The sequence below is a fragment of the Anthonomus grandis genome, chromosome 4 (assembly GCF_022605725.1).
Source record: "Anthonomus grandis grandis chromosome 4, icAntGran1.3, whole genome shotgun sequence".
Lineage (NCBI taxonomy): Eukaryota > Metazoa > Arthropoda > Insecta > Coleoptera > Curculionidae > Anthonomus > Anthonomus grandis.
This window is the reverse complement of record NC_065549.1, coordinates 38,311,922-38,339,117: the sequence shown is the minus strand read 5'-3', so window position 1 is coordinate 38,339,117 and position 27,196 is coordinate 38,311,922. Positions and strand designations below refer to the sequence as shown.

The 27,196-nt window shown below is 33.0% G+C and overlaps 1 protein-coding gene across 2 annotated transcripts in view; it reads right to left on the bottom strand.

Annotated features, from left to right (window-relative positions):
- The window catches only part of LOC126735791 (titin-like), a 291,189-nt gene that overhangs the window by 91,099 nt on the left and 172,894 nt on the right, over positions 1–27,196 (bottom strand). For both annotated transcript variants that reach the window (XM_050439900.1, XM_050439901.1), the window contains 8 exons: positions 14,866–14,996; positions 10,472–10,540; positions 10,361–10,405; positions 5,575–5,656; positions 2,664–2,773; positions 2,530–2,602; positions 849–897; positions 407–519 (listed from right to left, as the gene is read on the bottom strand). In XM_050439900.1, the coding sequence (XP_050295857.1) occupies positions 407–519; positions 849–897; positions 2,530–2,602; positions 2,664–2,773; positions 5,575–5,656; positions 10,361–10,405; positions 10,472–10,540; positions 14,866–14,996 (672 nt within the window). The remainder of the gene's footprint in view (positions 1–406; positions 520–848; positions 898–2,529; positions 2,603–2,663; positions 2,774–5,574; positions 5,657–10,360; positions 10,406–10,471; positions 10,541–14,865; positions 14,997–27,196) is intronic.

Below are 27,196 nucleotides of genomic sequence, written 5' to 3'. Positions count from 1 at the left end.
TGTGGCTCTTAAAATCCGTAATAAAAAATTCAGGGCCGTATTTAAAAAAATAAACTTATTGATGACAGCTCACATACGAAACGTCGGTTTAAAAATCTGACGACACCATTTTGTAAAACATCCCAATGGTGAGGCTCGAATTTGGGACACCCCGTACATATTTTGTAATTCGTAATATTTCCTACTAAGGAATAGTTTATAAATTTATAAATTTTATTTTACTTCACAAAATTTAGTATTTATCAATTATCGGATGTGTATTTAGTTATTGAAAATAATTTTTTTCAGTAAAAAGAGGTCACCTGATAAATTTCTTTAATAAATAAAAATATAGTTATCCACATAATTTTTCACTTATCCCTCAACTTTTTGCCTAAATTTTTTACTTTATTGTTATAATTATTACCTGGTTCTGCTCTTTCTTCAATAATATTCATAGCGTCTATAACACCACGTGATTGTCTTGGAATTCTCATATATTTTCCACTGGTTTTCCCCGTTATTACTCCCTGTCGATATCTGTAAATTGTTTTAATGTGTAATCCTCAGTTTAATTATCAATAGCGCCTATTTATGTTAGCTACGACTTATGAGCAAAATAATTATTATTTATCATTTAATAAATTCATTTTATAAGCTTTTTAAAGTCTTTTTTATAAGACAGTGCTCTCTTAATTTTTTTTTAATTAAAAGTATCTTTTTGTAAAACTGTTGTTAAAATTCATTATTAAAACTAATTATAATCGGTCCTCAAAACAAAATCATTACTTATATATCTTTTTTAATATCTAACTTTAGTGCTTCAACATGGTTAGAATAAAGATTAAAAAAATTAAAAATAGTCTTACCCAGGAAAATCGATTTGATGCTGAGAGAGCTCTGCTTTTAATTTTACACCTAAAATAAATAACAGTTAGATATCTTAAGCCAAAAGTTTAGGTATCAAGCTCCTAAAATTTTAAAAGATAAGGTACATATTACCCACGTCAACACATGCAGGTAAAAAAAAATTAAATTAGCAAATCTAGTGTCTACAATTCTAATAATCGTCATATATTGCAGAATAAGTGTTGCCTATATTAGATTTAAAGCAATTCGACAGCTTTTAAGTTTCGCTCTTTATACTATTGAGGCACAATACCCATAAAGATTTCCTCCAACGATATCCTGCAACAATAGTTTAAAACCAATGAGCGTGGTCTAAATAGTAAAGATTACTAGATGTGATGTCCTGATGTGTTTTCATTTAGATAAAAAATGTTTGGTCTTTGTGCTAATAACCCGTTTAACACTATTTTTCGAAAAGAACACTATTATTCCTCAACAGGATGTTATGAAGGCTGGTCAAGAATGCAGTAAAACTAAAGAACTAAAACTAAGATAAATAGTATAAGAATAGGCAGTAATTTACTTCGAAGTGAATGATGTGAGTCTGAGTTTAAATATTAAATTAATTAATACTAAAAAGCGTTTAACTTAATTTCTGTTTATTAGTAGAACCAGGCTGGAACTCTGGAGTCCTAATGGCAGTCTATAACTTTTTTTAATTAAGACTTAATCAGGCATACCTAGATTAGGAATTGTCAAATTATGACTGGCACATTTTTAGGTTAGACCCCAATTTAGGAACTAATACTAAGAAACGTAGAATACGTTTTCGAATACGAGGTAGAATATTAATATTAGTATGAAATCTTAAGGCGAACAGATTAAAATTGATGTACTATATATTAAGCATAATTTTCTGCAGGTGAATCATTTATTTAATTAATCAATACACGGAATCAACTCCATTACAAAAAATATATATATTTCTAAAAAAAGAAATAAAAGCTAGACTACCTAACCACTAATTACTAATTAACAATAATTATGAGACTTAATCTTAATACCAAGGATAATTAAACTGTTTTACAAGTAGTAATAATAATAATCTCTCAAAATCTGAACAATTAACAATGCAAAATTAGCTAAGAAAAAACAAAAGTATAAGTCCCAAGATCCTTTATTTAAATTTTGAGCTTACAACCTACCTGTACTTTGTTACACTGGATTATTCAAGGACGAAGACCTCTTGTTTTAATGTACTTAAAACTACGCAACCAGGATATTTTCTAATCTAAATTTAAGGCAATTGAAGATAATCATTACTGATCACGAACCATTTTTAGATCTTATTTTTAATGTTAATAGAGAATACTTCAAAATAAATTAGATAACCTACTGCCCAAGAATTGTGTGGCAGTGAATTTTCGTACTGCTACTAATGTTTATCATTAAAACTTTAGTTTGACTTTTTACTTAATTATCTTTTAATACGTTTGCCTCTAGATGATTAATTTGATGTATGTAGCCTACTATCCCCAAAAAGAAATTCTAAATTGCATGTTTTTCAACCTCGTAAGTCAATACTTATATACAATTTTTCATTTTATTTTTTATGCCTCTTGTTGACGTGGGAAAAAACGTATGTTAATACTACATTTAAAGATTACATTAAAATGCATAAATTTCAATCTCTAAACTCACCAATAATTTGCGATTGCGCTTTTCGTTTCTTTTCAGCCTGGGCTTTCGCGGCTTTCTCTTTTTTTCGTTGAGCCTGTTATTAATAATATATAAATTATTTAGATTTAAGAAACCAATCAAATATATTTTAATACCTCCTTTTCCGCAGCTTGTTCTTTCTCCAACTTTTCCCGTTTTAGTTTCTGAGATCTTGTTTCCTTCAGAGGCTTCGGCTGTTTCTTAGGTTTTGGTTTACTTTCAGCTTCTATAAGAATAATAATAAAGTTAAACAGGTTGAACATTATAATTAGATAAATATTTTTTTATTATCCATTGGCATTGACTCAAACATAGTGACAAAGTCAATCAAGCGTACTAATATTAACTTACTATATTAATGGAGTAACTAATTGTCGGTACTGACTTAAATTAAAAAAAAAGACTACTATCTAGAGATCTAAATTTAGAAGTCCCAAATACAGGTTGGCCTAACGAAAAGATTGCACATTTGTGACTGTTCGAAATTATTTAACATGGTATATATTTTCAGTTCTCATTTAAAAAAGCAATGTTATTATTCCCTGGCGCACCAATCAGCATTTAGTATGTCATCTGCTCCAGTATATTAATTAGTAAGTAATTAAAATTTCTCAAGAGTCACTGAGTCAAGGGTCATCTCGCGTCTCAGTTGCAAAGAGTAAATATCGATCTCTCTCTCTCTCTCTCTCTCGACATAGATTATATCTCTACTCTCAATATAAAATCTCATAGTTTTTAATTTGGTAAATCAATTAATATAGATAAATGTTAATTCATTAGCTATATATAAGCTAAAAGAGTTGTGTTTACCTTTGTGCAATTCGAATAGAGTTGTCAAGTGATAATAGTTCCCTAGCGAACGCTTGCATAATAAAAGACATTTAAGCATTGTTAGAAAAAGGAGTCAAATTGTTTGCTGGTTTATGCAAATAAATTTGTGGTACAGAACAAGTTTGTGGTTTAGTTGTTTCAACGCGCTAAACAAAACCAGTGCCTAAAAGACAGAAAACAGAAGGTTTTCTCCCTCCCAAAAAATGATGGGTAATAATTCAAATTCCCCCTTCAGTGACATTCTCTTAGTAATTTAAGTAAAATGCTCATATTAACGTAAACATACGAGTTATAATGCACGTCAAAATACGCAAAAACTACCTCTTAGAACCTACTAAATTTAACTTGCATATTGCAACCAGTTTTAAAGCTTCAGTTTCAATAAATAGCTCCACAGTGTATAAGAAAAATATCAAGTATTTGCAGACACATGTTTATATAGCAAACTGTCATTATTTTTTGCATGCAGAATCATCCTATAAACTTTATCTCACTTATTTACTAACATATTGTATAGGCGAAATAAAAAGTCCTGTAAAAGTTAGAATGAGAAGGATGTTTGGACCTGGACTAAAACAGGAAAAGTCTCTGAATCATCATAATCAAACCGGTTTACGTTATTTTTTAAATACAAGTATGAGCTTCTATAGTCGAAATTTAAAACATCATATAATATATCTGGTGTAATATTGGTTTATAAGGCTGTTACATATTCTTATAACTGCTAGCATTAGCATATTTCTATTAGCTTATTTTCCGCCCGATCAACAAGGAACTACCTCCCACCATAGTTTGTAATCTGGTAAACTAACAAAGATCGGACAATCTTCTAATAGAAAGGAATGCCAATGCATACCACACTATTTGGGGAAGCATTGGAACAACCAAATGAGGTAAGTCATTCTTAGATTACTGTGCAGCCTCGAAATTAAATATACTTTATGTGACGAACGAGCTGGCAGTCGTCAACATACTCCTCAGAGAAGGAGTTGATTTAACCCTACGCAAAGGCGACCTTGTGACAAGGTGGCACGTATCTGACAGACTGGGTTTATCAGATCACAGGTATATAAGATGCGAACTAGAATCTGCGGACACAACTCCAAGGATTTACGGAAATCCCAGGACAATGAACTCGAGTCTCTAAAAAGATACATTAGGATGTAACCTATAAAACTAGAAAGGCTAAAAACAACCTGAACCGAATCAAAGTAACTATCAGGGTTGCATTTGAGAAATTATGTCTCCTAAGCAAACGATGTCAGGCAAGGAATACTTGCAGGTGGTGGAACCAAGAACTGAGTGAACTTAGGCAGATAGTAGGTTAGGTTAGGTTTGTTGTGAGTAAGGCACCCCTCCACTGTGACCCTAGGTATATTGTGGCTCACTAAATCCTAAACAAAAAGGCAGACAGTAAGAAAACTCTTTAACAGAGCAAAGAAAATTGGGGAGTGTAGAGTGTGGAAGAGATAAACCACTCTTCACATTCTACGCTTCTGCGAGCATTCAACACGACTAGGGCGATAATCCCGGGCAAAGCCAAACTCTCTCCTGAGAGGATAAAAACTACACCACTGGGCAAAATACTGGACCTCAGAAACAGAACTGAACATGTAAGAGTAAATCATTAGGGTGTTATAGGACGGCAACAGAGCAGACAACCAACAGAAGTTTTACTGGGTTCCATACCACTGAGGATTCAAGAACTATTGGTGCTCATGAAAAATTTCTTTGCCAACAAAAAAAACTGCTACTCAGATTCAAAAGTATATAACAGCTATAAATCCGTGCCAAAAATGAACATTTTATTTCACAAATTAACACGTAGATTTTGTTGGACCCAGTGATAAGTACATCTTCTTTTTATATGTGCATGTATGCCTCTCACAAAAATAAGGGCCTTGTTTTTAATTTCCTGGTTGTCAAAGTCCTTGGCAAATTTATGGCAGAACAGGCTTTATCACATGCCCATATTATTGGACGTAGCCAAGATTCTCTGCGCGGAGCAACACTTTAAGAAGAAGAAGAATTTAAGAGTTTTCAACCAACTAACTGTAGATACTTCCTGCATACGGTTGGTGACCATCACTAGCGGATTATGGTAAAACTTCGTATGTTTTTTAGAACTTATGGCAATGCTATCTCGACAAATAGTAGTTTTTTCATTATAAAATACAAAAATAAAAATATACGTACTGGGTTTAGCACCACTTGCACTAGTAGAAGGTTCTTGGGGCATTCTAGTTGGAGAAGCTCCTCTGGATGTTGAAGGCATGTCCTTAAATAATGTAAGAAACTTTTAATTATATTTGCTTTATAATGATATTAACGATTTCTAAATTTGCCATAAAAAGAACTTATTTTAAACAATATAACCTTATCGATAAATAGTATTATAATAATTTTATCTGTAATTGACGATAACTTGCACTACCACTGAATTAACTTTTATTAAAAAACTCTTGTTCCACGTCGCTTTGTATATCAAATAACACATTAAAACCTATGATAGGTGGGTGGAATTTCTATTCCACCTACAGGTTGTCGAATAAATATAAGGAAACGCGCTATTAAAACTGTATGTTATTTTAAAAATACTTGATGCAATTTATACAACTTTCCTGTGTATTTTCCATAAAAATATTTGGGTTTTAAAGATCGTTCCTTGTCAGTTTTTTTAACAAACCTTTTTACGTTGTGTTTATATTAGTATGCATAGGCTTGCTTTTTTATGTTTTTTTTAATTTATGTTTGAAGCAGATGAATCTGATTTCTCCAATGGCTCCGAGGCATTCTGAGCCTTAGGAAGTAGAAATTCCAGGAGAGTGAAGACAACTATACACTATAAATTCTGAAAAATATTTCATAAATCAGAATTGGTTCTATCTTAATGAAGTAGACATTGAGAATCTGGATAAGATTTTTACAAAAATTACTTAAAATATCATATTTATTCATAGAAGTACTACCAGTTTTATTATTACCAGGGGCAACTCGTCAGGTGAAGTAGGTGAAGGTGAGCTTCACCAGAAAATATAAATTAAAAAAAAAACAACATATGAGTATTCTTTTTTGATCTAAGACAATCAAAAAGTACCAAAATAACTAGTTTTTATTAAATAATATATCAGTTTATCCAATAATCAATAAATTCTATTAATCAGTTCTGCGCCGCAACCCACAAAACCCCAATATACTAATTTGTGTCCAAGTGAAGATCCCGTGTTATATCCGCGATCGCCTTCACCGTTGCCATGGCAACGTGACGTCAGCCTCGCGCGGCATCACAAAAGGTTTGTTCTCACTGCAAATTTCTTACAAGTTTGAAACGGTTTCCAAACCATTCTTGATGAGCATGCGTAAAATATTACAACTTCTGATCGATTTGAAACCGTCTGTGCGAACATCAAATACGGGTTGAGTGGAGAAGAAAAATAACCTCACTTTTTAATGCCAGTGGAAAATGGGAAAATAAATCAAACATAAACAAAAAAAAAATATACTACAACCTTGAAATAGCTGTATATTATTAATATAGTTTAAGGTTGTGTGATTATTTGCTGCTTCAAGATTTACTCTAAAATAGTCCAAAAATTCCATTCTATTAAATTGGGACACGGTTTCATAAAAATAGTTTTGATTTTTGGGCTTTATCCGTTCTTCAATTAAATCTTCTTTAAAAGTCTGTGTCGGAATCAACATAACTCGGAATCAACTAAATTCTGATCAGATTCTTCCGACGATTCAAAATCACTTATTTCCTTAATGTTTATTTTTAGACTAATTCAACAATTTAAAATAAAATTTTCAAAACGAATATCAAGGAGTATACAAAACGACAAAATACAAACAACAATTTAGAGGTTATGTTCATATTCCGAAGATCGGCATTGACTGGCTACACGAATTCTCTGACACTTTGCTTGAAATAAATCCGAAAACAAGTCTGACTATCAGATGACGATCAGAAATTTGTGTAAGAACATCAAACTTTTGATTTGAAACCGATCAGAAGTTCCTGTGCGAACGCATTTTACTCTATTGCGCATGTTTATTTGTCGAAAACTTGTTTCTTACTGCTCTGAGGACAAACCTATAATCGGCCATAAGAAACTAAGGCGGGTGCAGATCAATCAGTTTGATATTCACCTGTTGTTTTTCGCGGGGTCGGGCGTTTATTTGTGGTTAGTTTGGGATTTTTCGGATTTTGGATATTAGTTAGTAGTGTGTTGGATTTTTTGCAGTTGTGGAGATTGAATTTGGAGATTGGTTCGTGATTAAGATTTAGTAAATACAAGTTGCCGTTTCACGGACAGGACGAGAAAATTGACTCAATAAAGAGGGGAAATTTTAAAGAGTTATTAAATTTGTTAATGGATGTAAGCCCTGTCGAAACCAACAGCCACTAGAACAAAATTAAAAATGTTTTTAGTGGGGAGTCAAAAACAATTCAAAATGAGATAATTGAATATATTTCAAATTACATGAGTGACTACATTAGATCTGAAATTAAGGATACTAATTTTTTTTCCCTCCAAATTGATGACACTACTGACATAACTCAGACCTCACAGTCATCAATAATATAAAGATTTGTTAATTCTCAAGGGATATTAGTTGAAAGGTTTTACGGATTTTATGATGTTAGTGCTGGGAAAACCGCTGATGATTTGTTCACTATGGCTGCAACAGTTTTAGAACCTTTAGAATACAAAGATAAGCTAATAGGATAGTGTTATGATGAAGCGAGTGTGATGTCAGGGCATTTGAATGGACTTCAGCAAAAAATAAAAGAACATGCCCCACAAGGAATTTTTGTGCATTGTCTAGCACACCGACTTAATCTTGTTTTACAACAGAGCTTTAGGAAGATTTCAAAATGCCGCATTTTTTTTGCAACTATTGCAGGAATTCCATCATTTTTTCATAGTTCATCAAAACGATCCTACGCTCTGGCATCTACATCAGCTAGACGTATGCCAACAATTACAGAGACATGATGGACTTCTAATTCAAAATTAATCAACGTAATTATTGATGACTGGCAAAAACTGAAACAGACTTTTGACAATATTATGAATTCTGAAGAGTCAGATCGTAAATCAGTTCAGTTGGCTAAAGGCTTTTTAAGAGAGTTTAATGACTTTGAGATTACATTTTTAGCAACAGTGCTTAGCAATATTTTCAATTTAACAGATATTTTATAAGATGTTCTTTTAAAAAAATCTCTGGATATTAATTATTGTTTAAATCCAATAAAAGGAACGCGCCAATTGTTAAGCTATTATTTTACTACATAAAGAACTATTAAAAGAACTTATGCAAATGCAACATCCGTTTTACGAGGATATTATTAACCGATTCGCTTTCCTAAAGAACCGAAGGATCGACTTGATTTATAAAAACTAGGTAAGTCAGCTCTAACTATAATACTGTTTTCTGGGCCATGCAAATCTTTACCTACTTTTTTTCCCACGAGCCGCCACTGATTATTATATAACTGGAGAAAAGGTTTAGTTGATTTAATGGAACAACTTTTTATTGGAGAATTCTTGGCCCATATCGCCTTAAATAACAATTTGTATTTTTCTGTTATTAAAATTAAATTAGCAATTTCTTAAAATTCTGTTACTGCTTAACGGAGCAGTTTAAGATTAGACTATTTTCTAGAAAATATGTCATACGATAAAAAAGCTTTATGGGTTTGAGTCTGAGTAAAAAGGATTTTGGAAAATTAACGAGAGTGGAGATAACTTTGATACTAGCAATTCTAAAGAACATTTCACTAATCATAATTAGTTATACTGTAATATTGTAAATACTCATAAGGTGAATATTAAAATATTGGCGATAAGTGTCGGAGTTTAAAAAAGAAGACTTTAAAAACGATAAAATGCAATTATTTTAAGATTTTTACTAAACTTCATGGTGCTTTTGAATCCATGTAGTTTTTTTGCATATCTAATGAGGTTTTATATACTACACTCATAATAAATATTATAAAAATTAGAATAGATTTATTCACTCTTAAATACATCTACAATTTTCTAGCATCAGAGACTGAAGAATTATTTTAAATGTACTTGTATATGAAAAAAATTTTTATTCAAGAAATCATTGACCAATGTTTCGAAATAATTATTATTTTTGTAAAGTCTATCATTTCCAACAGATTCTAGGAAGAAAAGGTATTAATAATAAGATAAGTAGTAAGGGATTAACAATAAGATAAGTAGTAAGGTATTAATAAAATCTTTCAAAAAAATTTAAGGAAAACTAACAAAAATCCTTGATAACAGCAAATGTGAAATTCGAAAATTAGTTCAATCAATTTATTTTAAAGAGGAAATGTCCACCCTAGATAAAATATTGATTGAGCTTTACCAAGATGATAGTAACCCTTAAATAACTAAACTAAAAAAAATCTATGGAATAAACAAATATGTCTAAAAGGGAAAACAGTTTACGGTAACTTGGGTCATAACTCCACTTTTAGAACTTAGATCAGCTTCATTTCTACTTTTAAAGATTCTTTAGAATATTATTTAAATGCCACTAAAAAAAGAAGCAGGTACAATAATTACATTTTTTTCTACCCTTAGATAATTTTCTGAAACTGTAGTATCTATTACTGGTGAAAAACTTTCGTTATAGAATTCTTAGTCTACATCGCGCTGAGTAATAAATTCTAATTTCATTTATCGAAATTTAAACGTTTTCAGTGGAGAACATATATCAAAATCATAAACTAATCTTTGAAAGTAATTCATCTATACGGTTTTTACAGATAATAAAAAGTCTTAAAGTATCATTGAGAATAAATTTCAAAAAGTTTTAAACAAGTGAAAACGACTTAAGAGTTACAGATAGTATGGTAATTTTATTACATATCTTGGTATCATATTTAAAAATGTAAGTTTTTAGTTTTGCTGTAGTGAATTACTGTTGTACAAATTGGAAATCATCAAATAAAACAACTTACTTGAGGAGGCCTTTGTTGGTATATATCTTCTAATCCAGTCATCACCTAAGAACAATAAAGCAGTTTTTTTCCATCTGTGGGGTACAATTTTTAACTACAAAGAAAACTTACACTTGCCATACATTGCCCCATAGTTGGACTCCGTGGCATAAGCGAAGCGGGTCTAGGAGATCTAAATTGCTGAAAATTATTATATATAGATATTAAATTAAATATTTCGTTGCATAAAAAAAGACTTATTGCATAAAATTATGATCTTATTTATTGCTTTTCGTGAAAAGAGGTGGGCCCAATACACTTTTTTAACACAACCATGAATCGTATTCTTTATAGGAAATATATATACAGTATAATTTCTCTTAATTGGCTTCGCATTAACCGGTCGACGGAATAACCGGCCTGTTTACAACAGCCGAACGCAACGCAATATTTTCCAAGAAATTCATCGGCGAGGCGATTCGGCTGGGATTTCCCCGTTATTACGGGGAGATCCCTGTGAATTGAAATATAAACGATGTTGGATAGGATTATTTTGTCGTTTTGATCAGTTTGGTTTGTTCTTGCTGTGGGTACGTACAAAACATAACTATTTCCTTAACAATGAGTGCAAAGCACAAAAGACTTGTGGTTTCGATGGATACACGTTTAAAAGTGTTAAAGCGGATTGATAATGATGAATCTGTGGCGAAAATCTGTGCAGAATTTAATGTTGGAAAAAGCACTGTAAATGACTGGCGAAGAGATAGGCATTCGATTGAGGAGTTTTGTTCGAAAATGGAATCTGATAAGAATCTGGGCAGCCGTTGTAGGAGAAAAAAACCGATTTGCGAGGTCGTCGATGAAGCTTTGTGGATCTGGTTTCTTCAGGAACGTCGAAGAGGTACACCGATTGGCGGCCCAATTTTGAAAGAAAAAGCTCTGGCTATCCACCAGAAGATTAATAATGGAAGCGAATTTGTGGTAAGTGATGGTTGGAATCGATGGAAAAAGCGACACGGAATTCGTTTCGCACATGTAAGTGGAGAAAAACTGTCTGCTGATACTTCAGGTGGGACAGAATTCAAGACTAAGTTTGGTGAAAAGGTTAAAACACAGGAATTATCTCCAGAACAAGTTTATAGTATGGACGAGACCGGGCTTAACATTAAAATGTTACCAGAAAAAACTTTTCTAGGCAGTCATGAACAGTCTGCATCTGGCTTTAAAAAGAACAAAGAACGTATTACAGTGGCCGTTTGTTCGAATGCAGCGGGAACTCATAAAATTCCTCTTTTCGTTATTGGCAAGTCTGCTAAACTACGGGCATTCAAAAACTTGAATCCATCGTCCCTTCCGGTCTATTATAAGTCATAAAAATCAGCGTGGATGAATTCAGACCTGTTTAAAGAGTGGTTTAATTTAGAGCTTGTTCCAAGAGTTAAAAGACATTTAAAAAGTGTTAACTTGCCTATCAAAGCAGTTCTAGTGTTAGATAATGCTCCAACCCATCCTCATGACTGCGATATAGATGACATAAAATTAGTTTATCTTTCTCCTAATGTGACAAGCTTAGTGCAACCAATGGACCAAGGATTGATCGAAAGCTTAAAAAAACGATACAGGCGTAAACTTGTTTCTGAAATTCTTCAACACTCGGCGAGTGAAGACAAAGGTCTTTTAGAAGTCATCAAAAAGATCAATATCAAGGACATTATCTATATGTTAGCTACAGCATTTCATGAAATGCCCTCTTCAAAGTTTATTAAATCTTGGAGAAAACTTTGGCCAGATGTTGAGAATCTAGTTGCGATCTCCAATATTGCAGGGACTGAAGAAGAAGAAAACAAATCCACTCTACAAGACCTTCAAAAGTTAACGGGCAACGAAGCATTGCAATCAGAAGATGTGGAAAATTGGATGATAAGTTGTGACGATCGCCTTGAAAATGAATTTTTGAATGATGAAGAATTCATAGATTTAGCAACCAAAGAACCAGAGGAATATGATGAGAGTAGTAACATTGAAGAGGAAAAAACGATTTCTCATGAAGAAGCCAAAAATGTAATGGAACTTGCATTAAATTCATTGAGCAGCAACATGAGTCAACAGCATTAGACGTTTTGGTGATTAGAAAATGGAGGGATATCGCATTCAGAAATTCACTAAAGCTTAAAAAATAGAAGAAAATCACAGACTTTTTCAAAAAATAATTACATATTAAACTTATATAGATATGTTTATTTGTTGATGTAGCACCTTTATGTATGTAAATATGAAATACATAACTATATAAAGAATATTTCTCCATTATTTTATATTTATTATGTTCATATATATGTATAATAATCTCTTCAATATATATACATATGTACATAACATAGACAATGAATATAATATAATATGTATTATGTACACATATATAAGTACACTTCGGATTAACCGGCCAAAACGGCAACCGGCCAGGTATGCAGTCCCGAGGTGACCGGTTAAGAGGAATTCTACTGTAATAGAAAATTAATATATAGAGAATTTTATGCTTCCTTATGTTTAACGTTTCAGCAGAATAACAATCCAAAACACTCTTCGTGAATTATTCGAGAGAACGACATTTCCGAGGAAATTACTTAGTCTTAGAGTGGCCGGCATAATTTCCCGACCTTAACCTATTTGAGAACTTGTGGGAAGAAGTGAAACGTCGTTTTCGAACATAAATGTTTCCGAATAAATCATTGATAGGTTAAATCAGTCCAGTTTGGAAAAAACTTCCGGACAACGTTATGCAAAATTTGATTGCCTTAATGCTGCGACGTTGCCAGCAAGTAATCAATAATAATGGATATTCTATTAACTATTAGGATAAGGTTATTAGTAATTCGTTTAGTAACTTCTTTTATTAGTTGTTTGGTATCATAACTGAAATAAAAAAATTTGAATACCTCTAATTGGTTGTTTTACTTTGTTGAATATCTTGTTTTTTGTTATACAGAAATAAGTCAATAATTTTTTAAAATTTTGGACTTTAAAGTGACTGGTTGCCTTGCAAAATAAACATTCTTTTTAGACACTACTGCCTAAATACGCTCATATTTTTAAAATTTGATTGGACTAGTCTAAACTGTAAAGAACATTTGTAAATAAAAGTTTTCCGAATATCTTGTTTTTTTTTTATAAAAATATGCCAATAAGTTTTTTAGATTTTGGACTTCAAAGTGACTAGTTACCTTACAGAGTAGACATTCTTTACATAACTACCTAAAAATGATTGTACCTTTGAAATCTTTGCTTAAACTAGTGTAAACTATTAACAAAATTTATACGAAATAGTTTCCTGAATATCCTGGTTTTTATTTATTTAAAATAGATATTTTAGATATGGGACTTTAAAGTGACTGGTTATCTTGCAGAGTAGACATTCTTTTTAGACCCTATTGCTCAAAAACGCTAATATTCTTGAAAATTTTGCTTGAACTAGTTCGAACCATAAAGAATATTTGAAAAAAAAATCTGAATATTCAGGTTTTTGTTTTACAAAAATAGATTAGTAAGTTCTTTAGATATTGAACTTCAAAGTGACTAGTTACCTTCCAGAAAAGATATTCTTTTTAGACACTACTGCCTAAAAACTTTGAATTTTGACTTGACTTGAGTCTAAAAAGAGTGTTTGATCTTCATCGGAGACCACTGACTTTAAAGGTAAAAAACAGTCCAATTATTGCAGTTTACTGGCCTTAGAGTCAAATTATTGGTCTCTACTAATTTTCTTTAAGTAAAATTATATCTTAAATTGACAATAATTTCTTTGATATCTCATGGGGTTTTGAGAAAGATCCCTAGGGCAGGCGAGGAAACAAAATTAAAAATTTTGACCCATGATTCATCTGCTACTCTGGTTTAAATTTTGCTACGATCAAAAATTTGAGGTTATTAATTATAGGATTCTAAATATCCCAAATATATTAATATCAATAATTTATTTCTTGTAAAATAAAGAAAATAAAGATCACGGGGAAATACAATCTTTCCTTAAACGAGTTAAAGCTTATCAAATTCGTTTCTTTCCCTCTTGTCCTACTTACACCCTCATTATCTAGACTAAGACTGGAAATATATAAACATACTAACTCAATAAAGCCACTGTTGTGGAATGAAGTTCTTAATACAAAGGTGAGTCAGCACCACTTTTCAATAAATTTAATGTAAAATATTACCATTTTCCTTCCCAATTTGACAGAATTCGATCTAGAAAGTTTGTCATTTAAAGTGGTTAACAGCCGCTTTATGAGCCATATTGCAAACATATCCAATAGATCTGATAACTCTTTATATTTTACAGATTAAATGATTACATTTGCAAAACCTTTGGGTTCTATGAAGTCAGAAAATGAGACTTGAAATATTAGAATAGTCCCCAACATGAAACGAGATTTTTGTATTCAAATTTTATGCTTAGTTCTATTGTTAATTGGTCACCCTAATTTTCTTTATTATTTATGATCATGATATGTTAGATATGTTCAAATAATTACCGGTGGAGTAAATTCTATATCTTGCAAATCCCTTTGTTCTGCCAATTGGCCTGGTGGTGTACCTTCTTCTGCTATTCCACCCATCGGTGCAAAACCTGTCCTACTTTGCCTTCTTATTCTAGAACATGGTCCTAAAAAGGTAATAGGTTTAAAATTATGTAATTCTTTTTACTTCTTATTATTTATACAGGGTGGCTAAATGAAAACAAAATGGTGACCATGTCGAGCTCGTACAAATTTTAAAAAGAAAACGCGCCGACACAGCTTAGATTACCAGGAGGAAACATTTTCAGAATATAATACCACCCCCATCTGTCATCCCTGGGTGAAACTAACCTCAAAAATTTTCAATGGAATGGGTCGAATTTTATCGATTTTCTTTACGGCTAAACCTAGTTTAAAGCATTTTACTTTAGCGGTTCTCAAACTATTGACTATTTTAACATTTAATAGAAAATTCTTTGTCAAACTGTTATTTATAACAATCATACATAAACACTAGCCTAACAAATGCTAAAAATCGACGTCGTACATTTTGTAGCATATTAGGAGTTATCTATTGTCATTCAAATGTAATCCTTTTGCGCAATTCTTCTATAAAAGCTGGTTGGGTAGCATAGATTTTACTTTTTAGGTGACTCTACAGAAAAAAATCTAGAGATGATAGATCAGGCGACCGCGCAGGCCATTCAACAGAGTCTTTCCGATCCAGCGACCAGGATAGTTCTTATTTAAATAATTGCAGACAGCTATTGCGTAATGAGGGGACACACCATTCTGCTGAAACATCACCTCGCCTTCAATGTATTGATTGCTAATATCATTATCAATAATGTTTGATATTGCCGGATCGATAGCTTCTTGTATTAATCCGAGGTATATATCCCCATCAAGATTACCGGGTATAAAAAATGGTCCAATAATATGATCGCCTTGAATGTCACACCAAACCTTTAATTTTTGGGGATCTTGAGTATGTGCTTCATGATAAATATATAAATTGTGGTGCGAAAAATAACGGAAATTATGACTGTTTACAGTGCCGTTTAAGAAAAGCGAACATTCATCTGAAAAACAAATGTTAAACACATAATTGGGATTATTTAATGCTTTTTCACTAGTTATTTCACAAAAGTCCAAGCGCCGATCCTCATCGTCTTCATTTATTTCATGTACCAGCTTTATTTTAGAAATAGAAATCATGAGTTTTTAGAATCCCTTGTACAGGCTGTCCCAAGTTCGAGGGTGATCATTGGAATCTCGGAAACCTTTACGTTATGAGAAAACGTTACGGAAGAGTTACAGTGTCGGTTAATTGGAGGCAAAGTTGCGCAATTTGGAGCTTAAAAAAATGACGTTTAAAAAAATTTTAGAATTCTAAATACTTCTGGAGTTATCCGAAAAAAATCGAAAATTGTCAAAATCGTTTTTACCTTCTACCAACTTTATTTAAAGAGTTAAAGAGTTTTTCATTGCCACTTATACCCTACAACATGAAGCAAAAAAAAATTTAATCAAATTTATTTTTTCTTACGGGCGCCATATTGGATTTTCTCATTTTTAAAAAGTATTTTTAATTACCTTTAAAATGCGGTATCGCACTTGCATGTCCGATTACTCCTTCTAGTACTTCTTATAAGAACTCCATGATTGCAAGAGAGAAAGATATATCAACGGGATTTCCAAATAAATTGATTTTATATAACTTTGCGTCCAGTTAATCGACCCTGTAACTCTTACGGGTTCTGAGATTCCAATAGTCACCCTCGAATTTGGGACACCCTGTACACTTCTCTGATTGATCCCAGATACAGAAGCTTGTCAAGTGCTTAGTGTAGGATCGATACTAACATGTGCCAAAACCGCAACCTTTACAGCTTCGTTCCTTACCGGTGTCTCAATATTCCTTTTTTTATTGGCCATCTTGTTTCCCTGAATTTTGTAATTAGTTCTATGAAATACTATATTTGCATGTTTCTGTTTTCTTCCCGTTCGTTGAAAACTTCGTCTGTTCGAAATGCATTTTGATTGTTAGCAAGAAATAACTCCATTATCTCTATTCTCTTTTGTAGAGCATAAACCATTTTGAAAATGACTTTGTTTAACATCATAAACTAAAAACCAATGATTCAATTTCACTCTAACCAAGTTGAACTGACCTCTACGAAAGTGACATCTTATTTTTTTCCCTCCTAAACGTCGATTTGAATAAAATCTCTATTATTGCACGAAAAGTAACGGTAGGCATTTTTAGCATTTGTTGGATTAATGTTTATGTATAATTGTTATAAATTGTCAGTTTGATAAAAATTGCGATTGATTTATTGTAGGTTGTCCAAAAATCCTACATTTAGTACAGGTTTTCTACAAAATTGTATTAAATGTTAAAATAGTTAATAGTTTATGAACCGCTGAAGTAAAATCCTTTAAACTAGGTATAGCCGTAAAGAGAATCGAAAGACCTTTTAAACAAGGTACAACTCGACCCGAGGTTAGTTTAGTTTTTGATAAACTAAATTGGTGTGTCCGACTGTTTCTTTTTTAAAATCAATACGAGCCCGATATAAAGACCTAGAAGTAAACAGTTTATTATACTGTGATGATAAAAAATTATACTGTAGAATTGGTACTATTGAGGACTGCATTAAGCTCCAAGCAGCCATTAACTCAGTGAGTGAATGGTGCAAGAATAACAACTTGCCTCTAAATGCTGTGTGGTCTCCTACTCCTTAAAAAAGAACTGTGTTACTTACCAATACAAAATTGATAATGTAATAGTACCAAGATCAACCCACTTCGAAGACTTGGGAGTCATTTTTGATAGCTCACTTTCATTTAGTTTTTATATCGAAGATATCATAAGAAGAAGTTATAAAATACTGGGTTTTGTTATCAGGAAGTCTCCATTCTTTGAGAATATCTCTAGCAATAAACTCCTGTACTTTTCCTATTTTCGTGCAATTTTGGAATATTCTTCCCAAGTCTGGTCGCCATACTATCAGCACCATATTCAAGAGCTTGAAAATATACAGTGAAAATTTCTTTAATTCCTTTGACTTAAATGCGATAGAGTGTACCAGGAAATCGGCTTCTTACATCATCGTTTGCTTGAAAGATTTCAGATAAAATCCTTACAGGAAAGAAGGGATTCGGCAGATTAACAGTTCTTACATAAATTAATTAATGGCGTAATTGACTCGCCAGAGATCTTGCAAGTTCTAAATTTACACACTCGGCTATCAGCTCGCAGTTCTCAAACTTTTTACCTTTCAATACCACGAACCAACATTACAACATTTTCGTCTATACGTAGAGCTTGCAATACATACAATTCTGTACAGAATCAATGCGATATACTTAACTGTAGCCTAGCCGAAATTAAAAGAATTCGCTTAGTTTAGATAATCTTGTTTTCTTATTTTTTATAGATTGATTAATAATTGATTATATCTGTAATATTAATTTTATTTTGATAAGATTATTTCATGTTTATATACATCGTTTCCACTCTATAACCGCCGTGTCGTTTTCATTTAGCCCTCCTCTATTGTCTACAGTGTGTCCCAGGATGAGCGAATTTATACGTTAAAATGACAAAAAATGTTGTAGTTGAAACTTGACTATTTGGCATCCAGCCCTGCTTGGTTAAAAAATAAAATTTAGCATATTTTTATTTTTTAAAATCAAGCATGCCTTGATAGGAGCATTTTTAAAATTTTATGAGTAGGTAAAGTACTATTTCTAGGCAAGACAGAAAAAAAAGTTTATAAGAAACAGTTACTTAGAATGCAAAATTATCCACGAATACCTACCGTATATATGTATATACAGTGCTTTTCTTTGAAGTCCCCCCCCCATTTATTTTTTGAACGGGTTAAAAAATTTTTTTGAAACTTGGCATAAGTAAATTGGTCTATAGATATTATTTTTCACTGTAAACTAGGTAGTTGTAAATTCCAAGATGGCGGCTGGGCGACATCTTGAGAAAAAATTTTAAATAGAAAGGGGGTTCGTGTGGTACCTCATTTTAAAGGTCTCAATGAGTACTTTATAACCCTAAAATATTAGACCCATATCTTAACTCGTTTCAAAATGGCGGCCTAATAAAAAAGTATTTTTTTTTTATTTTAACGTTTTACATTTTTATGATTTTTGAATAGGTAAAAATCAGTGTACGAAAATAAATGCGTCACTATTTTATTTTGACATAAAAACGACAGTTCTAAATGTCAAAATAACACATAAGCGCCATCTTGAATAAATGCATTAAATAGAAATCTTGTGTTACCTCATTTAAAAGGTTTTATTGAGTCCAAATCCAAAATTCAAAAATTATAAGTTATTTGTATATTATTATTAAAAACGTTAATAAAATCGCAACAGTGTATTTTTTTGGCTGTCACTTTTAGACAGGTCAAAACGGAGTCCACCGAGTCCATGTAATAAATATAAAAAGTACTCAATAAAACCTTTAAAATGAGGGACCACAGGACCCCCCTTTCTATTTAAAATTTTTTCTCAAGATGTCGCCCAGCCGCCATCTTGGAATTTACAACTACCTAGTTTACAGTGAAAAATAGTATCTATAGACCAATTTACTTATGCCAAGTTTCAAAAATTTTTTTTGACCCGTTCAAAAAATAAATGGGGGGGGACTTCAAAGAAAAGCACTGTATATATATAAATGTAATTGTCGTTATCTATTTTATTTATTTTTAAATGTATTTTTTTTGCATCTGGGGTCTTGTAATGTTACGATTATTGTATGTAACATTGTAATATATTGTAATATTATGTTTTTGGGCTAAATAAAGAATAAGGTGACCACGGTAACTTTGGCAAAAATTGTAGGGTAGGTAGGGGCTCCATAGGCAAGTATTTTGAACATAGGAACCCATGTCCGGAAAAGCCCCCATTCGGAGATGGGGCTGTTTTAAAATTAGACCCTTCGCGGCAGGTGGGTAGGCAACCCAACGTACACGAAAAGTTTTTTTTTACTTTTTCTGAACACCATGTATTTTTTTTATCAATGACAACGATAAATTTTTGACGGAAACTTCAACCTGACTGACAGGAAAAAAAAATCTGTTTCTTGCACGTTTGTATGAGAAAAAGTAGACGATGAACCGGCTAACTTTCCGCGAGCTTGCTGATCTGCATCTAGTTTATGGAGCTACAGGCAGCAATGCATTGGCGGCTCAGCGCTTGTACGCTCAGCGATTTCCACAGCGTGACCAGGTACACCGCAGCGTGTTTGTAAATGTCGACCGCACACTACGGGAAACGGAATCATTTCAAGTAAGTCTTGTTCTTTAAAAGTATTTTTTTATTGCCATAGTATAAATTTATTGTATGTCGTTTATACGGGACTGTTAACTAGGTACAGCAGGAGCGGGGACGACTGCGTCTAGCACGTGATGGACTTGAAGATGCTGTAATGGCACGTATTGTCGACAATCCCCAAAAGAGCATTCGTCAGGTCGCTTCCGAAGTGGGTTGCAGCCACGGGACGGTATGGAATATCTTTCACGACAACAATTTACACCCATTTAAATTGAAGAAAGTTCAACATCTCTTTCCTGACGATCCCCCTCGGCGCCTTTACTACTGCCAGTGGTTAAACCAACGCATTGGGGAAAATCCTGATTTCCTGCGGTATGTTTGTTCCACCGACGAAAAGGGCTTTTCTAGAGAAGGTATGTTCAACGCCCACAACAACCACTTCTGGTCGGAAGAGAACCCGCATGCCATGCATGTCCGAGGATATCAAAAGAAGTTTTTTGTTAATGTTTGGGCCGGCATTGTCGGCGACCACTTGCTTGGTCCATACGTTCTACCCGCCCGCTTAAATGCAGAAAACTATTTGATATTTCTCCAAGGCCAGTTACAGGATTATTTTGAAGATTTGCCCCTACAGATTATTAATAACATGTGGTGGCAGCACGATGGTTGTTCTGCGCACTTGCCAAGGCCGATCCGGGACTATTTAGATGAAATTTTCCTCAATCGTTGGATAGAACGTGGGGGTCCCATAGCGTGGCCACCGAGGTCTCCTGATCTTACGCCACCAGATTTCTTTCTGTGGGGCACCATGGAACAAATGGTGTATCAAACACCACTGGATTTGGAGGAGGACTTAATTGCGCGAATCGTAATGGCCGCAGAGTTCATTCGAGAGCACCAAGGTGTTTTCGCTCGAATGCGAACTTCATGGCACCAACGGATCGCTAAAGGAATCCGGGAGAACGGGCAGCACTTCGAGCATCTGTTGTAGTGCCCCTGTCCATCACTATGTTTTTGTTTTATTTTCTTCGTTTTATTTTAATCCTATTAATTTAAGACTACTTTTACTTTAATAATTTTAGTTTTATGAGTTATTTCCGGTATTTTTTGTGGAGAGCTTTATTGCAATTATTACATCTTTTTGTTTTTAAACTAAAGCGTTTAATTTGTGGCTCGTGTACGATAGGCGGCCAGGACTGCCTTATTGCTTTCCCATCTGGCGCAAAAATTTCAATTTTAAAACAACCGCTCATTTCACAACATTTGATCCGATTAGTGCGGTCTGTGCGGATATAAATCGTGATTACTTCCATAACCGCCAAATAGGCGATTTCAAAGTCAACCTGACATTTGACGAACTATACAGGGTATTCAGAAAAGGTAAAAAAAAACTTTTCGTATATGTTGGGTTGCCTACCCACCTGCCGCAAAGGTTTCAAATTAAAACAGCCCCATCTCCGAATGGGGGCTTTTCCGGACATGGGTTCCTATGCTCAAAATACTTGCCTATGGCGTCCCTACCTACCCTACAATTTTTGCCAAAGTTACCGTGGTCACCCTGTATATATATATATATAGATTATAATTTTTAAATTCTAACGCAATATCGCATTTTCTGTGGTTCCAACCGAACAACTGTGATTTAGTTTTTATTCAATAAAAATGGAGAATAAAGACGACATTGAGGCAGGAATAAGTCAAAGAGACGTTGCAAGAGCTTTGGATACATCTCCTAGTGTAATTAACCATTTGTGAACAAGATATAGAGAGACAAATGATGTTAGAGAACGGCATCAAGGCCCGTCGCGAGTTACCACACCTGCGCAAGACCGTTTTATAACTTTGCAAGCTCAAAGAAATCCCACGGTAACAGCCTCTGTTTTGGTTCAGCAGCTCTCACGAGTGCATAACGTCGAGGTTTCAGGTGAAACTATTAGAAACCGTTTGCATGAGAGAGGACTTCATGCCAGAACATCCCTAAGGGTTCCTCGGTTAACTTTAGAAAATCGAGGTGAAAGATTAACGTGGTGCCAAGAACATGTTAATTGGAATCAAGAAAGATGGGCCACAGTTTTTTTACGATGAGTCTCGATTTTCATTTTATCCTGATTCTGGTAGAATTCGTGTCTGAAGAAAGGAAGGAAATGAAAGTCGTTTGCGTCATGCCCGGGAAGTACTAAGGCAACGTGGTAGATCACTAATGTTTTGGGGTGGCATTAGACTTGACGGAAAAACGAACCTCATTTTTGTGGAAGATACAATGACTGGAATAGGTTATGGAGATAATATACTACTGCCTGTAATTGTTCCATATTTATGCGAAATGGGCCCAAATTCGTTGTTGCAATAAGATAATGCCCCACCACATCGAGCACGGCTTGTACGAATTGCTATTGAGGAAAATCGAATCAATCTTCTACCCTGGCCCTCTACCTCACCGGACCTTAATCCAATTGATCATGTTTGGGATTGGTTAAAAAGGCAACTTCTTCAACGATTTGACTTTTTTCAAAGCACTTTGGAGCTTCGTCTTGCTGTGACACATGTTTGGGAGGAGTTGCCCCAAGAATTAATTAATAATTTAATTTTAGGTATGCCTAGGCGATGCCAAAGTGTTATTAATAATAGAGGTGGACCATCTGGCTACTAGTTTAATTTGTATTTGTTAAATTTTTTTTAATAAACGGTAATAAATAGGATTTTGTTCTTTATTTTTATTTGGGCCCTAAATTATGAGTAAATTATAATCTACGAAAAAAGTTAATAATTATATTATTATTTTATTCGAATAATGTAAAAAAATTGCAATAATTAACTTTTTTCCAATCTTCTCAAAAATATGAACATATTTGTATGTGTTCCCTAGACCATTTTGATGTGTGTATATATATATATATATATATATATATATATATATATATATTCTTTCAGCCCAAATATATATTCAGCCCAAAAACATAATATTACAATACATTACAATGTTACATACAATAATCGTAACATTACAAGACCCCAGATAGGAAATGAACCGTGTCCTAAAATATTAGCTATAATAGCTTAGAAAAATGTAAAACTTTGCAAAAAAATACATTAAAATAAACAAAATAGATAATGACAATTACAATTTCAAAACATCATTGATAGCAATACAACCAGAACAGAATAAAAACTGAAACTGAATCTAAAGTAAGCCTATTCTAGATCTTTACTTAGTGCTTCATGCATGTCACCATCTTGAAAGAACTCATCAATACCGTAGTATGCCCTGTCCCCCAAAAATGCCCTTAGCCTACAAACAAGCTTACTGCGATGTAACTGCCTAAAGGAAAGAGGGAGTACAGATCTTTAGAATGTTAAAGACAATGTTTTTTTGGACAAATGTAAATTTTGGTTTCTCAATTATTAGATTGTCCTTAAACCTGGTTTCAAATTGGTGTTGTAATTTTCTATCAGAAAAAAATGAAATGTTATTAATTAGGAACTTAATAGATTCCAGAACATAAAGACTGTACATTGTAAGAGTGCCAGTATCTTTAAATACTCTTCTACAGCTATCATGATAGTCCATACCAAACACAATACAAATGCACCTCTTTTGCAAAATAAAAATTCTGTTCGAATCAACGGAGTTGCCCCAAAATATTATTCCATATGCAATTTGTGACTGGACATAGGCATGGTACGCTGTAAGCGCCGCTTGCCAACCTACACTGCCATGTATTACCCGGAGAGCATAGCTGTATTTACTGACCCCGGTTGCGACCTTATGCATATGAGCTTTCCACTTCAGCTTTTGATCTAAAACTACCCCTAGAAAAGACACACTTTCAGCCGCTCCTATCACTATGTTCCCGCATGTGAATGCAAAATCTATTTCCTGATGTGAAAAATGAACAATCTATGTCTTTGCAATATTTAAAATAAGGTTTTTTTTAAACAATTTTCAATAAACCAGCCTCCCAGTCCATCCAAGGCTTCTTTCATTCTAGCAATATATGCTTCCCGATTGTTCTCACTGAAGTTCAAGGAGGTGTCATCAGCAAACTGCACCACATCGACATCAGTGGCGCACATAAGGTCATTTGTATATATTAAAAAAAGGAGTGGTCCCAGGATAGACCCCTGAGGAACATCCCTCTTCAAACACTTCACTTCTGATGCAAATGTCACCCCAGCGCTATTTGTTTCCACGCCCCACTGCTCCCGTCCCCGGAGGTATGACACAATCAAGTCCAATGTCACCCCTTTGATACCACATCGTTCAAGTTTTGAACAAAGTACGCCATGGTCCACACTGTCAAAAGCCTTGGATAGATTTAGAAGCATGGTTGTAGTCACCTTGCCATTATTTAAAGACACTAGCATTTGCTCCAAAGCCTGATAAATAGCCCGAACAGTTGATTTCTTTTTCCGAAAACCATTTTGTTTATCTCTTTCAAAGATTTTACTTATATTCAAAAGGAGCGATACAGGACGATAGTTGTCAAACTTGTCACCTTCACCTTTTTTATAAATTGGTTTAATAAGAGCTTTTTCAGTAAGTCTGGAAATACTCCTTTTTCAAGAATTAAATTTAGTATATAGGTTAGTGGCAGGCTTATTATGTTTGCATAGGCCTACTTTGATTTTTACGTCTTGTGTATCAATAAATTTTTTTATTCATTATTAATTATTAGAGAAGAACTAACTAATTTATTTATATAATTTAATCTTGTTAAAGTTAAGTAAGTTAAATCACTGATCTAAGAGTTACAAACCATCCTCAAAAATATGTTTGTAATAAAATGTACGTAGTAGGTTTAATTAACCAAGAAAATTTATTTTATTTACTTATTTTAAATTTATTCAATGTAGCTACCTCCATTATCGAAACATTTTTCAATCTTTCCTAATCATTTTAAAACAATTTCTAATTTCTTCAATGGAAATTGAATTACAAGCATACTTTGTTTTAGTAATTCTCTGTTATTTGGTAATGGCTCGAAATAAACAATTTGCTTGAATCAGGTGATCTTGGCGGCCTTTCAATTGGGCCGCGTCTTCCAATATGTTCAGCTTATATTCAGCGTCGCCGACCTAGCTCTCAATGACATCCGAGGGTTCTCAACAATTGACTCCAAAGTAAGTAGCAGTATCGTTGTCATCGTATCTCTTTTTCTGCCTTTTTTCCATCTCAACACTACCCGTGGCCTCAAAAAGCTTAATTAGTCATCTCGCAGATATTGTTACTTCGACTTGCGGATATTTTTCACGAAAAGATTTAAAACGTACTTTAACGACATACTATTTCCAGTACCATACGATTGCATAATGAACATTTTCTGCTCCAAATTTAAGGTTTTTGTCTAAATTCTGATAATGTTCTTAATGACTTTAAACTTTGCAATAAGAAATGTGTTATAGTAGCTGCCACATTTAATGGGAACTGTTTACATTTTAAAAAGTTCAACAAAAACTCATATATATTTTCATCATACCTTTTATTCTGATATTCTATATTCTTGATATTTTTTTAATTCTATGAAGAAAATGTGAAACTTTATAGTCTACATACCAACCTACTTTCGTCAGCAGTAGTTATTATAAATATTTTACGTATTCCATACTGCATTTCATTTATAATTAATTTTATTAAATCATAAGCAAACTTTTAAATAATAAAAAATAATGTCTGTAAGTAAGTGCTCTTCGTATCCATTTAAGTTATGCACAACTTTAACTAATTTTTGGGGTGTTACTGTAAAATACCTTAATTTTTGAAAAAAAAATTAAATTCCTTGAATTTTAAACTAGAGTAAAATAGTTAAATTACCTAGAGTACAAAAAGTAAAAAATTCTTAGATGAAAAACGAGAGAAATATAAAGCGAACATTAGTGCATTATTTAAAATAAATAATATCTCTTATCATATTAAGCCTCCTTCTTCATATCCATGAAGGTTTTACATATCATTCAATAATTTTATTGTTGTATTTTGTAAAATGGAAGGGAGGATTTTTTTAATACCCAGTATAGTTTAAAAAAAATGCTATTAGGAGAAATATAAAGGGAATTAGACATACAAAAAGCAAAATGTACTTTTGCTGTTTTCGCCAGTTTTTTTTTGTACTTTGTCAGGAGTTATTTGGTACAATTTTTTGTTCCTAATAAACGTTTATTATTATTATTATATTGTATCATTAATATTTGGTCAACGTTCATCATATCCTAAATAGAACATGCATGGTATGCCTTTTTAACGATCGCAAAAACGCAGGAAAAATCCTTAATTTAATTCGGTAAAATAAAAGTTAAAATGACATTTTAGGCCTCAATTGAACTTTAAATGGGGGACACGCATATACGTGTAATACCCATCTTAGCGATGGCAAACAAATATGGAAAATTAAATGACGATAATTAAAGCAATTAAACGTCGGATACTAGTTTTTATTGGGCAATACACGGCTTTACTAATCTGCTTATAATAAAAACGTGCAAAACGTGATTTATTTAAACTTTTAAATTGTATGAGCCCTAACAACTATATGTTGGAACAAGCAGTTATTTTGAAATAAAATGCCCATTTAGCGAAAATATTTTATTAAATTTTTTTTAATCATAAATATGAAATGAACAAGCTTTTTTATAATGTTTAATATTGTTTTTATAATTTATTTATATATTTTAAGTTATTTAGTATTTAATTACTTGGTAAATAATTGAAAAATGCTGACAAATAAATATTGGAACAAGTGAGTTTTAAAAAAGGAAAATAACAAATTAGTAAGGCGTAACGTCACCCTTAGCTTGAATAACAGCCTAAACTCTATGAGGCATTGTACCAACTAGACCTTCACAAAATTCAGGGGTGAAACTATCCCATATTTCCTGTAGTTTAGCACGTAGTTGTGGCAAAGTACGCTGCGGACTATTTCTTAGGCGTTGCTTCAATTTGTGCCAAAGTGTTTCGATTGGATTGAGATCCGGGCTGCTAGAGAGGTGTGACAAAACTTTAATATTATGTTTCCCCATCCATTTTTTGGTAGATGTAGCAGTATGACATGAG